The sequence below is a fragment of the Ischnura elegans genome, chromosome 7 (assembly GCF_921293095.1).
Source record: "Ischnura elegans chromosome 7, ioIscEleg1.1, whole genome shotgun sequence".
NCBI classification, from domain to species: Eukaryota; Metazoa; Arthropoda; class Insecta; order Odonata; family Coenagrionidae; genus Ischnura; species Ischnura elegans.
The window spans coordinates 43,183,588-43,197,386 of record NC_060252.1 but is presented as its reverse complement, the minus strand read 5'-3'; the positions used below and the strand labels follow the sequence as shown (position 1 = coordinate 43,197,386).

The window sequence follows — 13,799 nt, the reverse complement described above, 5'->3', positions numbered from 1 at the left end:
CCGAGATTGGACAGTGTGCGGACGGATAGCTAGGACAGTAGCCGGTCGTCCTCTCGCTGTCCTGAAAATCCACAGACAGTGAGAGGATGCGCGGGACGCGCAGCAAACGTCCTTTGGCAACAGTGGTCACTGCAAACCACTGAGCTTAGGGAAGTGCTTATCGCTACCTAATCCAAAAATCTCTTGATTAACCTTTTCCCTATATATGCGTGTGGACGTTTCCAGCCGTAATTTTACATGTCCTATATTTACATGTGAGATTTTCCTGGTCTGGAGAACAAAAGTCTTATTTATATACATTTTCTAGCTCTTACCCCTCATCTTTTATAACCCCTCTTAGCGGTAAGGGACCGCAGTCATGCTAATGTTTATCCAGTCAGTTTTCAAAATAAATATTTGTTCTTTTCTCAAGAAATATAGACTAAAAATTTAATTCTTTGTCTTTTGAGCTGCGTTAACAATGTTTAAATGAAATTCTACAATATATATTGACTTATATCTCGAGTTCTGTATGAACATCAAAATGGAAATTGTTGCTGCATTCAATGCGTTAATATTGACCTTAGAGCTTTGTTTAAAATTTGACAATGCTAAAAAAAAAAATGAGGAATTCAATTCAAAGTCTGCAATTTACGTGCAAGCAACAATTATCCATGTGCTAAATACATATATATAAGCATTACATAAGTTGACCGCGAACCAATGCCGCAGGTATGGTCGTAAACCCGGAAAGGAGGGAGGACAACTACTCTCGGAGTCGGAGATAATGTGGAGTCCCAGCGGGGAGGGGTCGAAAAAGGAATTCTGCGAGACCCTTCTTAACGAATGTCCTCCAAAAAATAAAAATGCTCCGTACCACGAGAAAGAAGAATCTCTTGGGGCTCAGTACAGCAGTCATGCTAAGACGAAAACTCCGCCGTCTCGAAAGGGTTAATAATTTAAATTATTACATTTATCCTCATCGATGAGTATGTCTTCAAAATTCCAAATTGATTGAAAATGCATGTATGTATATATGTACTTACCTATGTAAAATTCAATTGCAAAACTTCTCAGAGAAGAACCAAAAATACAGATGTAGAACTGAATAAAATTTACTAAATTATAATCAAATTTTTTCAAAGATGATGCCCTATGCTCAACTGCCTGACTTCTTTCAAACCTCATTGCTTTTATCATGGGCAGATCCAGGATTTTTTTTCTATTTTTTTTAACATAAAAATAATTGATGTGAACATATTAATAAGTTACATACATAATCATGGGTGTACCCAGGAGGGGGCAGCTGCCCCCCCCCCCCCTCCAACCCCCTAGAAGCAAAAATCGCCAATGTCTCTAAGGAACATAATACTTTTTCAAGTATTTTTGGCCTTGTCCTCTTTTACAACAGGTAAAAATTATAATAAAATATATGAATAGAAATTTTTACTAACATAATCGGTTTAGTCCATAAAATTTTCTAATTACAGTTTACAGCCTCAAAGTCACCCTTTTGAATCTTGCACACCAAAGAGGAAATGAAGTCAAATTAAACATTAAATTTAATATTTCCAAAAAAGTACATAAAACTTAAATTAAAACAATAAAATAAAAATATATATTTATAAGTTTTTAGTGCTCTATTTCCTTTAATTACTTAGGAAATCATAGGAAAAGATGCTCAGTTTATTGATTTCCGTCAGCTGTAGACTCCAACTTCCGTTCCTCACGACACGTCCTCCCCAAATATTAAAGGAAATGAAAGACAATATTTTTCGAACCCTTAACTTAAGTAAATATCTATATTTGTTGTAGAATGGTATAATCACATGCGTGTAATGACTTTTTTCGGTGATCAGCGTATTTTATTACCGTTTACTTCGAACTGCTGTTATCTCGCGATGTGTAACAAGGTCAGTAGGTGTAAGCATCATTATTGACATTTTTTACCCTGTGTGTCCCAACTGCGGGTGCATACGTAGGTTTATTACATTTAGGAGGGCACATTAAAATGAAAATAGGTTGGTAATTGAGAACAGGATAAGTCCAATTCCACAAGCATTGCTGCCCTCATGACTTCGATTTCTAAATTCTTGCCTTGGTGCTATGAAATAGAAGGCCTATAAATTTTCTGAAGACTCAACCAATTCGTAATAATGGAGGTACGTATATGTCCTTCCGTTGGTTTTACGAGTGCATTTTATCGTTGATCCTTACTTCAACTTGACACTTCTTTTAGGAGTACGCCCCAAAATTTTCCGAGATGAAATCTCGGCATAAAAGGCTATCCCTCAACAGTCCACTGCCCGTTGAAGCAGACAAGCAAAGTCTTGTTGATGTCGCAGATGGTGCTATTAAAAGGCCAGTGGATGCTGATATAAATAAAGATCCCAAGAAAGAAATGCCTGTAGAAAAGTCTTCCAGCAAGGGGAAAATGCTCTTACTTCGTAAGAAACTAGAAGAGAATAGGTAAGCCATGTGAAGCGGTTAATTCGTAAAGTTTTCTCAAGTTATGCAATCCCACCATTGTGTACACCGACCCCCTTTGTTGATTGGCTTCTTTTTACGGTGGTGTATTTTGTTGAAGCAATTCCTTCCTTTGTGTCTGCTATTCTCATGCTATTTTAGCATCCTCGCGTGCGTGCCATCTGTTGAAGTGCAGAGTGTGTATATATATATCTTAGTAATGAAAAAGACATACTGAATCCTTGAAGAAAATGAATGAATGTAGATGTTTGACCAATTAATTTATTAAAGCTCATGCATTTTTTGTGTAAGAAATATGAATACATCATTATAAATTTAATGTTTTTTCTTACAAATTTATGATAAATAGGTTTTGTTGAAAAATATAGGTGTTGCTGGTTGGTGTTTGGAAGTAAGCTTGTATGGGATTGTTAGTAGTTTTCAGTAAAGAGATTGGCATGAAATTTAGAATACCTCTTTGACTTACTATTTAAAGCGTTTGCATATCTTTAATTCACTTCCGTCTTCAAATGTTCTCTTGTTTTCAGTGGCAGTAAATGGAGGGATTAAAATGCCTTTTCCACATTTGCATATCTGTTGTTACTTCTTTAAGGAAAGTTTATTTTTGCTGGTTTTCAGGAGAGGGTAGCATTTTAGATTTGTGAAAATTTAGCATATTTTATTTGTTAAGTGGCCTGTTTTTCTCTTATCAAGTGTTCTGACAATGTTTTTTTTTAAATTTATGTAGACTTAAGTTCGAGGAACGGGAGAGGCATGCTATGGAAAACAGAAAGGAGTTGGAGGTGATGGTGGAGCACCTCCGTACTCAGCTCAACCAACAGAACCACATGATTGATGCCCTCCATGCCCCAGTTGTGGAGAAAGCCCCTCCCCCAGTCATGAATTCTGAGATTGCACCTGATCAGCAGAAGGGCAAGGAGAAAGAGGTGAACTATCTCTCAAAAATTCAATTCTAATTCTTTGAAACTGTGATCTTATATGGGCTCATTTGGCACGGCTTTGTATTTCTTATTCTTTTTGCTTGGAAAATGATGCATACATACTGTATGAACTCATTTAATCCCTAGTCTACAATGGGATTCAAGGTATAAGCCGGACAGTGGCGCAGCAAGTGGGGGGTTTTGGGGGATAAACCCCCCCCCCCCCCGAGCTCAGAGAAATGTTTAAGTTTGATCCATTTACTTAATTGGATTGATATTACTAATAGAAAAGTGTAAGGATTAATAAAATATACCTCAGAAAGCCATAAAACTCACCAATTTGAACCATTTATCTTAAAATTATGCAATTTATTAATCTCGCACCTACCGCTTATCCTGGTGGGTATACCATACCCCCACTTACCCCGGTATCAGTTGCACCTAAACCCCCCCCCTCCAGCCTAAATTCCTAGCTGCACCCCTGAAGCTGGATGCGGTATGACATAAGAATGGAAGATGTTAACAATGAGAAAAAAAATTTCACATGGAAACAGTTGAGTTCCTATATCAGGTCTTGCAATAGAGACTTTACATCACATATTTTGCATGATATGGAGATTTGCCAAGTAGACATTAACGATGGAAGATGTTAGCCATGAGGAAAAAAACAAATATTGCAGATGGAAACAGTTGAGTTCCTATATCCTAGCTTCAATAGTAGAGATGAAGTGGTGTAAGATTGGGTTAAATGGAAGCAATGGATTTTAAGTTTGAATGAATGTGTACTTGTACTTAGAATAAAGATACAATTCATGCCGGTTCTGCACAGATACATAGGCGGATCCAGGGGGGGGGGCATGGGGGCACGTGCCCCCCCCCAGACCCTCAAAAATATGCATGATATTTAATACGGTCCCATTATCATTGCATTCATTTTGTATTACGAGGTATCCTTGTGCCCCACCCAGAACAAAATCCTGGATACGGCCTTGCTTGTGCCCCTCCCTGAAAAAAATCCTGGATCCGCCCCTGCACAGATACATGCTAGTGATGGAAAATCTGTAATTTAATTTTAGGTACTGAATATATCAGATTGAAAAACATATGTGTACCAGAATTCATTTGTTATAAAGCATTATTAAAAAATCTACTTTTTAAAGGAAGATAGAGGCCTAATTGGGTTGCAGTCTTATTCGTAGTAGGGCTGCTGAATTTTAGATTCACAGAATCGGATTTTTTAATTACTCCCTTTAAAATTAATTTTTTCTTTACTGTACCATGCTATCTTCATTGTATCCTGTATATTGGTGTTTTATAATTCTCTTGAATCATTACATAAATGTTACAATATGGTATCTCTATTCATAGGCTGAAAATCTTGGAGCTGAATCTCGGGAAATGTATGCTCAGATTGTTTATAAAGACAATAAGATTGTGGAGCTGAATAACAAAGTGACTCAGTTGGAAGCTGCTATCATTGACTTGAAGGTTAGTTCACTATTTATTGTATTTCATTGAATATTTTATGAAATCACTCATTCTGTCTGCTTTTTTTTTACAATGATTCAACCATTTTAGTTGCCGAGTAAGTTTCACTATATTACCAAAACGGCTTGATGAACTGACATTGGATTACCCTATGTGTATTTTTATTTTATGAAATTTTATTATGTGTATTTTATTATATTATATTAACAGGGTTCCCACTCAACCGTGAAAACCTTAAAACCGTGAATAAGCCGTGAATTGCGTCTACCGTGAAAAAACCTGGAAATAGCCGTGAATTTCGTCATAGAACCTTAAAAATCTATCAAACTTGATTGCAGAACAACGATAGACGGGTTAAAAGAAAAAAAAAATGATATTTCAATCATGTTTCAAGGTCGAGTCACGTGCAGATACTGTCCACACATTTAGCTGCCCACATGTATTCGAAAGCGCAACTATTAATAGGGTAGTTTCCTTCATCAAAGAAAACAAAAGGCAATAATTGCGATTCGTTACCCACCATTAGTGTATTCATAATATACAAATTATTTCGTTTTATAAATGCCGGTGTAGACGAATGGCAATGGTCCATTTTTATCCTCATTTGAAAAGGGCCAGATTGGCGCCCATGCGATGCCACTCCACGTGACGTCACGGGGACCTAGTTTCTATAGGAGAAGATAGGAGTTATACGTCGTCTGAGGTTACCAATGCATGCATGAGGCGCAGAGCTCAGGGAAACGTGTCTTAATAATCACTTATTAAAACTGGCTAAGGTCGGAAAGTTTTCCTCGTTTGATAAGGTATTAATAATCCTTATTTAAGCCAAGCGCTACCAGGCGGCAGGGCACTAGGCTACCCGCTGGCAGCCTGCGACGTATCAGCGCTAAGCCTCGCCTCAAGGTCACCTCACCGGGCGGAGGGGGAACCAGAAATACGACGTACGGAGAGATTTCCCATCATTCCTACTAACGCGTCGCGTTTTCGCGCGCTTGAAAATTTTCACTTTTCATTTAATCGCGAAAAATAGATATTATCATTTAAAAATCTAAAAGCGTGAAATACGTACTCCAGGAGTAATAATCTTTCGATTAAGGCAATAAAAAAATAATAGGAAACCACCCTATTGGTCCGTATGTGCCATGACAGCACATTGACCTTAAACCTGCGATTGGAAGACGTTAACCCTGGCAAAAAATCAGGCACTTCTTCACTTCCCTGCCACCCTTCTCTCTCCACTTTCCCACTCGCACCCTTTCGCCGGACCTGAATTTTGCTTACGATAGGTGACGTCATGAGAGATAGCACTGTCATTGCTGCGTTTGCATTCAAGGCATCTGTTGCGTTTGTTACATTTTTAGTTAACGTGCGGCCGATGATTGTTACGTGATCAATATTTCTGCCTAAAATGCCCAATCTACAAACCGTGAATTTGATGATATTTAAACCGTGAAAACCTGGAAAAAACCGTGAATTTTATAATGTAGTTAGAGTGGGAACCCTGATTAAGTGTCTTTCGAAATATTACAGGAAAACCTGAAGGAAAAGGATGAGGTGATTGAAGCGAGGACTCAAGCTGTCGTCCTTGCCTCTGAGGATGCGGGGCGACGTGGGAGGAGTGCTCAGGAGGCACTGGACGAGACTCGGAAGCAGATGAGAGGGATGCAAGAGGAGTTTGCCATCAGGGAGGAAGGTGCCAAAGCTCAGGCTGAGTCATTGAGGGAACAGCTGACATCAGCTCTCCAGAGGTGAGCTGCTAGTCTCTTACTTTGCCCTCAAATTATAAAAGGTATTTTGATCGAATGTGAGATGGGCAGTCTGTCGAATATGCTTGGCACTTACTCCTTTCTTGATTCATTATGGATCATTCCATGCCAAATTATCATCGAATATAACTCTCCTGCATGGATTTGGGCCAAATTTTCTGTTGTTGGTTCTCTTCCCCTACTTCTTTTTTCCCAAGACCATTTTTGAAAATACAGTACTACTTATAAAAATAATATAGTACCAAAAACCCCTAACAAGTAGATTTTTTAGTTGATTTCTTAAGGAATACCATCATCCACTATACAAAAATTAAACACAATGAACATCACCGTTACACTCATGCAATTAACGTTTTTCCATGGTATACATCTTTTTTGCAACTGGCCATGGAATGCTACATGGCAGAGATTGTAATTAAATGTGTACGATTCACATTCTAATTAACCATTTACATACATAGTTCCATATTTCTACATATTTATAAATATTTTTTGGTGTGGTCAGGTTCAGATGGTTATCCCCTCATTATCTACGCCTCTGTTCTAACCTAATGTCTTTCTCCGTCCTCACATCTCTCCTCCTCCTCTCGTCCTCCGTCCTCTATGTTTTTTGTAAGGCAGGTCCCAAAGTCATCATATGTTGTAGAATTTCCTAGGGCCAGAGTTGGGCGATGAGTGATATATCGACTTGACTTCATAGCTAAAGAAATTGAATGCCAGCTTGAAACTTATTTTGTTGCATGTTGTAAATAATGTTTGCCAATAAAGTTGAATTTATTTGCATCCATGCTGTAGGAGGAAAAATGTGCTATGATGTTGCGGGCGCTGTTTGCATGGATTATATTTATGCTTGCTAGCAAAAATAACAAAGTTTTGAAGACAAAATGTATTAGCTACTTTATTTATTTTCATTTTACTTTTGTGCATTAGTACAAATCAGATTTTCCTCTAGCCCTATTTACTCATCTTGGTTTAGTATCTTAGGCTATCAGGGTTTTCCATATAAAATGTAATAAAATGAATTCAAACTTATATTTTCTGGCCAATGAACAAATTACAAATCGAGCGTAAACAAAGCTTGATCTAGCTAGGTGTGAGTGCCGCCAATGGGGGACTGTTCGATATGCCACTTGTCAGGGCTGTTCATTTCAGCTCTAAAACATAACTTCTGAATCAATACTGCTGAATTATAGCAAAATCTGTAGGGGTAAACATTTCAATTAGGAGTTATTATGCCTCAAATATTTTTGGCCATTGTTTCAAAAAATTGGAAAAATTCTTCTTATAACTATGGGTGGAGTAAATTTAATATTCCGTAATAACCACCTACTACACCAACCTAAATTCAGTCTTTCTCTCTCTGAGAGATCACTTTTTTACAGACTCCATACCTCTTTCAATACCATTTCGACTACTCACCCTTCCCTGGATCTTTCAATGCCCATCAGATCATTCAAGGGGCAGCTTCCAAAAGCCATCTTCTGAACCTTTTTTTCTTTCTTTAATATCCTTTTTATAGTTTATATTTGTTAAAGCTTCAGATTTTAAGTTGTCTATTCAATGTAAAGGCCATTTTGGCTGTTTTTGAATGAGTCAATAGGGTAGTTTCCTTTATCAAAGAAAACGAAAGGCATTGATTGCGATTCGTTACCCACCATTACTGTATTTATAATGTACAAATTATTTCATTTTAGAAATACCGGTTTAGACGAATGGCAATGGTCCATTTTTATCCTCATTTGAAAAGGGCCAGATTGGCACCCATGCAATACCACTCCACGTGACGTCACAGGGACCTAGTTTCTATATGAGTAGATAGGAGTTATACATTGTCTGAGGTTACCAATGCATGCATGAGGCACAGAGCTCAGGGAAACATGTCTTAATAATCACATATTAAAACTGGCTTAGGTCGGAAAATTTTCTTCATTTGATAAGGTATTAATAATCCTTATTTAAGCCAAGCGCTACCAGCCAGCAGGGTACTCAGCTACCCGCTAGCAGCCTGCGTCGTATCAGCGCTAACCCTCGCCTCAAGGTCAATTCACAGGGCAGCAGTGGGAACCAGAAATACGTCACACGGAGAGATTTCCCGGCATTCATACTTACGCGTCGCGTTTTCGGGCGCTTGAAAATTTTCACTTTTCATTTAATCGCGAAAAATAGATATCGTCATTTAAAAATCTAAAAGCGTGAAATACGTACTCCAGGAGTAATAATCTTTCGATTTAGGCAATAAAAAAATAATAGGAAACCACCCTATTGATAAATTATCTGCTCTTGTCTTTTTCTCAGGCTTGAGGAGCTGGAAAAATTGAGTGTAGAGTGCAAGGAAATGAATGAACAATTGAAAGCTGAAAATGCTGAAATGGAATCCAAAGTGGTGAAGAGTAACCAGGAAAACAATGAGGAGCTGGATGAGGCCAAGAATGCTCTTGAGGCAGCCAAACAGGAATTGGTGCGAGTGAAGGCCACTCATAAGGGTCAATTGAAAGCTCTTGAAAAGCAACTTGCTCGAGTGAAAAAAGTGAGCGACATGTTCTCTACAGTTTAAACTCTTATTTCCCATCTTACCTTATTAATTTTTATGTATATTTTTCAATCATTCATTTAACTATAAATTGATTAGTTTTTGCTTTTGGAAAATGGTTAGAGATAAAGCAGGGTTGATGCAGGTCAAGAAAATCGGAATAGTTGGGGAATGTGAAATGGGAATTTCCTCTTTATCATCAGGGAAAATTTACCTACATTATGATATGAAAATCATTAGAATCACTGACCTGTTGGATGACTAATGGGTAATGGTGTGGATTTTGTGACTGCTATCTGACTAAAATTTAGTGTACGAGTTACTGATTTCCGATGTTTTTGTTTTAAAGAAACATGCAGGGAAAGGAATTTCAATGTATTTTTAAAAATTTGTAATTTATTGGCTCTTACTCCTCAAAAATTTTGTGGTGATGAAAAGGAGAGTGTCTAAATATCAGACGAAAATAATATTTTTTTGTGGGAATTTCAATTCTGTAATCTTGTTACGACCTTGTGAAGGGAGAATAACAGAATTTCTGTTTTTCAAGAAATAAGTTAATAGCACAATGAGTTTGAGTGTCATCTTGTCATTAATGAATGGTGAGCCCAAAATTTCATTGAATGGCTTCCTTTTCCATGTACCCAAACAAGCATTTGATTATATGAACGAATAAACTTACCCTCATCATCAGAAAATCAGACCATTTCAAATCTACGTAAAATTTACTGTTAACCCTCATTTTCTACTAATGTAATTTGAAAAGCCTGTTGTAATCTTATTTTTAAAATGTTTTATACGTGTGACAAAGGTGGGAGGTTCAATTTCACCAAATAGTATTTTGTTATGAAGGCAACTCATAAGGGCCAATTGAACGGTCTCTAAAAGCACCTTGCTCAAGTGAAAAGTAATTATTATCACGTGTATTTTCTCTCCAATTAAAGCTTTCAATTCATCACAGTTTTGCACCATGTAATATTCGATTGATTTTCTTCACTTTTGGAAAGTTAAAGTAATGAAGGGAAAATGTATTGCATATTTTTCTATTTTCCTCGAGACATAAGATTACATATTAAAAATTAAGGCTCAATGTTATCATGCCATTAAAGAATATCTGTACCAAATTTTCAGTGACTGGTTTCCCTACCCACATCTCTCTCTCTGATTATTACATTTATAAATCATACCCACTATTATAGAAATTAGATCATTTAAAATTTATACATAATTACAGTAAACTTTCATCAATATGAACAGCTTTAAAACTATGTAGTTATTTCTGGTTGGATGTGGTGGTGAGCCTTGTGTGGAAATTTGCATCTGTTTTATTAGTATAAAATATTGCTTGAGGACTGCAATGTATACCTTTTTTTGTGGGGAAAGTAGAACAACAGTGAAGTTTGCACTGGTGGGATAAGCGGAGTAAAAATGTTATGCAATGTAATGCGAGAGAGTCGGTAGAAATGATGGAGAGTAATAATACAATTGATAATTGTTATTTCCCTAATGCTAACTGGTCACCCCATTTATTTAAATTTTTATAATGTAGACAAAAAATATTTAAAACCACCCTTGCCCTGTATACTTAGACAGTTCTCAAACCTTAGGCGACATCTAACCCAGCCAGCATCGGTGGCGGCATCCGGGAATTCAGAAATCTTTTATAGTAATTGCCTTTATCATGAAAAATTTATACCCATTGAACCCTGAATTGCCTCGCTATAAATTAGAATATCGATGAATTCATATATTTTTATGAACATTTCAGATTTCTGATGCTCATGCAGAGGTCATAACGCTGAACAACAGAATAGCCGAGCTGGAAGAGGAGAAAGGTAACCTACAGTTGCATCTGGTAGACTTTGATGAACTGAAAGGTATGGTCCCTTATGCCTCTTGTCTGGTTCTGGGTCGATTGGAGTGGGGAGGCAGTTGTGCCGTTAACAAATTGCCACTTCGGTTCGCCCTGGTTCGAAATGAGGTGGGAAGGTGGGAATGGGGATTGCATCATGGGCAGCAAAAAGGCTTTGGGACTTTGCTGAGAGTGTTGACACTTTGTTCACTGCCTGATAATTGGAAAATATGATTGTGAGAACATTTTTGGGATATTTCCCATGATCTTCCTAGTTCCCAGTTTGCCAAAACATTGTGGAAGTGGTGCGGGCTGAGAGGATTGGGTTTAAGTTTGCTCTATATATGCTAGGGAGATGACTTACTTTCCAATTATCTGGTCTGTTTCTGATGTGTTGCTCTAAATGCATGGCTTCATTAATCACGATTGTAAATATAATCATGATTTGTTTGAAGGAAAGAAAATCAGATGTGTAAATATAACCACTAATTATAGCATGTAATAATATATCAAATTCCTCGTGTGCACTAATAACTATGTATATTGGAAAGTAGTAAAGGCCTATTTGTAAAAAAAATAGCAAAAAATTAAAGAGCTCGACGAAAAATTAGCTTCATGGATCTGTGAATTTTATAAAACAAATTAACCCGTATTGGATGCCATCTCATTTATCTGAAGAACCATGAGCAAAATACCACACGCTGTTTTGAAAGCAAGTCATGTTGTATCTTAGCTGCCTCAATATCTTTACCAGATTTTGCTTCTCCATTGCATATTATGTCCATGTTTTTCTCATCCTGAAGTGTAATCTGATAAAAAATTTTATTTCGGTAACCCGTGGGCGAAGTCTTTGTGCAAGCTTTGGCAGTTAGTCCGGAAAAATCAGGATCCACTATCTACTTCGAGTTTTTATTCTCAACCATTTTTAATAGACACACAACAAAGTAAAACAACAAACCCTTGACTACAAAAAAGTACGTAGATACTTTTTTCTGTTTATAAAAAAAAAACGGCATTGTCCGCGAATATACGAAATTATACATTTCATAGATATCTCAACATAATTTATGTATTTTATTTATTTATTTAGTTAATCCAAAAACAGCACGAGGCCAATTACAGAGGACCTGAGAAACAATTTCATAATATTAAGCTATGTAACCAACAATAACAAAAAATATTTAACAGTGTTTACAAATAAATAACAAAGAATAGTCATCGAGTGGTGCGAGGAATAGGGGGAAAATTACAATAGTGAAGGTGCAAGTTGGATGAGGGATGAAAAAAAGGATCAAAATTTGGAACACAATTGGCATAGGAGTTAATGGAAGAAGGAAGTCTGAATAGAAAAGAACGTTTAGAAACAGAAAGGCGGGGGGTGAAACAATGAAATAGATCACTCGACCTCGTCGTGCGCGAAGGAACACGAAGCGGAAAAAAAGAAAGAAGGTCAGAGGATCTGTATTTGCCATTAATGATATTTAAGAAGAGTCTCCGGTCATTGAGGATACGGCGATCAGCTAAAGTAGCAATGCCAAGAGAGGATCTAATCTTATTGAGGGAGAAGTTACGAAAAGGCAAGTGGCGGTAGCGGACAATAGAAAGGAAAAAATTCAATGGGCATTCTAGGAGCTTTAATGAAGAAGGTGGAGCCGTAGACCAGATTAATCATCCATGGTTCACCTTGTGAGTTAGCAAAACATGGAATAACAGCATATGTTAATGACTACTATATTAAGCATTCCAAAAATTTCATGCCAATTCAAAATTGATTATCTTCAGCTGATTTTTCCAGGTTAATTTTTTAAATGTAATTTACCCAGGTTCTGTACTTATTTTTTCTGTAAGCCCTGCTAATGATCTATGGGTGGTGCTCTCGCTAAGTGTGCTCCTTATGATTAATTTATTGCTAATTTTTCTATGAGCCGGCCTTAAGCAGTGTTGGTGTTACTTAATCCATGTATAGTCTTGTCCAGTGAAATTATTTAAAACTGACTGGTCACTGAGTATATCGTTCTGTTTGGCTATTTAATTCAATCATAGATTGCTGAAGCTATATTCTAGTGCGTAAAATATGTCTCTTTCTAGAAAATGCTTGCTTCAAATGGAAAAATTTAACCTGCAATCGTGATAGCATTGTCTGGTGTTTTGAACTGTTTGTGCATGATCTATTGTGAAAAAGACTTTGACTCAGACAAGCACTTTGAGTCTTGCAGAGTATAGAAAGTATTTGATTAGACGGTATGCAATGCCTTTAAAGGCAAAGTTATGTTTTTACTTTTATTAAAGATAAATTAAAGTTTTGGGATTTAGAAATAATTTATGTCAAAAAAAGTGGATCAACTAGAAGGAAAGGTTATAATTAACCATTAAACCATCTGGAACAAACTTTTGTATCTTTAAGTTATTGAATTCTGCTTTTTGAATTGGAAAGATATTTCTATCTATAGCATCTCAAGTCTTAAATTTACCGTATCTTAAAATTATTTGAGTCGATAATTACTAGCAGTACATGATATGTTATTTTGCTCCATAATGGTTTTCCATCCTTAGAAAATGATAATTTTGAAGGTTACAGATATGATGTTAATTTTAAAAATAGTTACATGATCAAGAGTAGCACACTGTACTTAAAAGTAACTGTTAGGAATTCAAAAGGTTTTGTGCGGGTTTGTTTTAGAGGCAATTAAGTTTGATACAGTAGGCTCTTGTTAATACAAGCAACCTTATTATGAAGTTCTCGTTGTTACTCAGGAAATATCATTATTTGTGGAATGCAT

The 13,799-nt window shown here is 36.7% G+C and overlaps 1 protein-coding gene across 3 annotated transcripts in view; it reads left to right on the top strand.

Annotated features, from left to right (window-relative positions):
* Window positions 1-1,695: 1,695 nt before the first annotated feature.
* The window catches only part of LOC124162887 (putative leucine-rich repeat-containing protein DDB_G0290503), a 33,887-nt gene continuing 21,783 nt past the window's right edge, over window positions 1,696-13,799 (top strand). For 2 of the 3 annotated variants that reach the window (XM_046539583.1, XM_046539581.1), the window contains exons 1-7: window positions 1,696-2,141; window positions 2,219-2,448; window positions 3,194-3,392; window positions 4,755-4,874; window positions 6,405-6,622; window positions 8,936-9,167; window positions 10,936-11,044. In XM_046539583.1, the coding sequence (XP_046395539.1) occupies window positions 2,136-2,141; window positions 2,219-2,448; window positions 3,194-3,392; window positions 4,755-4,874; window positions 6,405-6,622; window positions 8,936-9,167; window positions 10,936-11,044 (1,114 nt within the window). In that variant the 5' untranslated portion in view covers window positions 1,696-2,135. The remainder of the gene's footprint in view (window positions 2,142-2,218; window positions 2,449-3,193; window positions 3,393-4,754; window positions 4,875-6,404; window positions 6,623-8,935; window positions 9,168-10,935; window positions 11,045-13,799) is intronic. The other variant, XM_046539582.1, reaches the window with a different exon arrangement.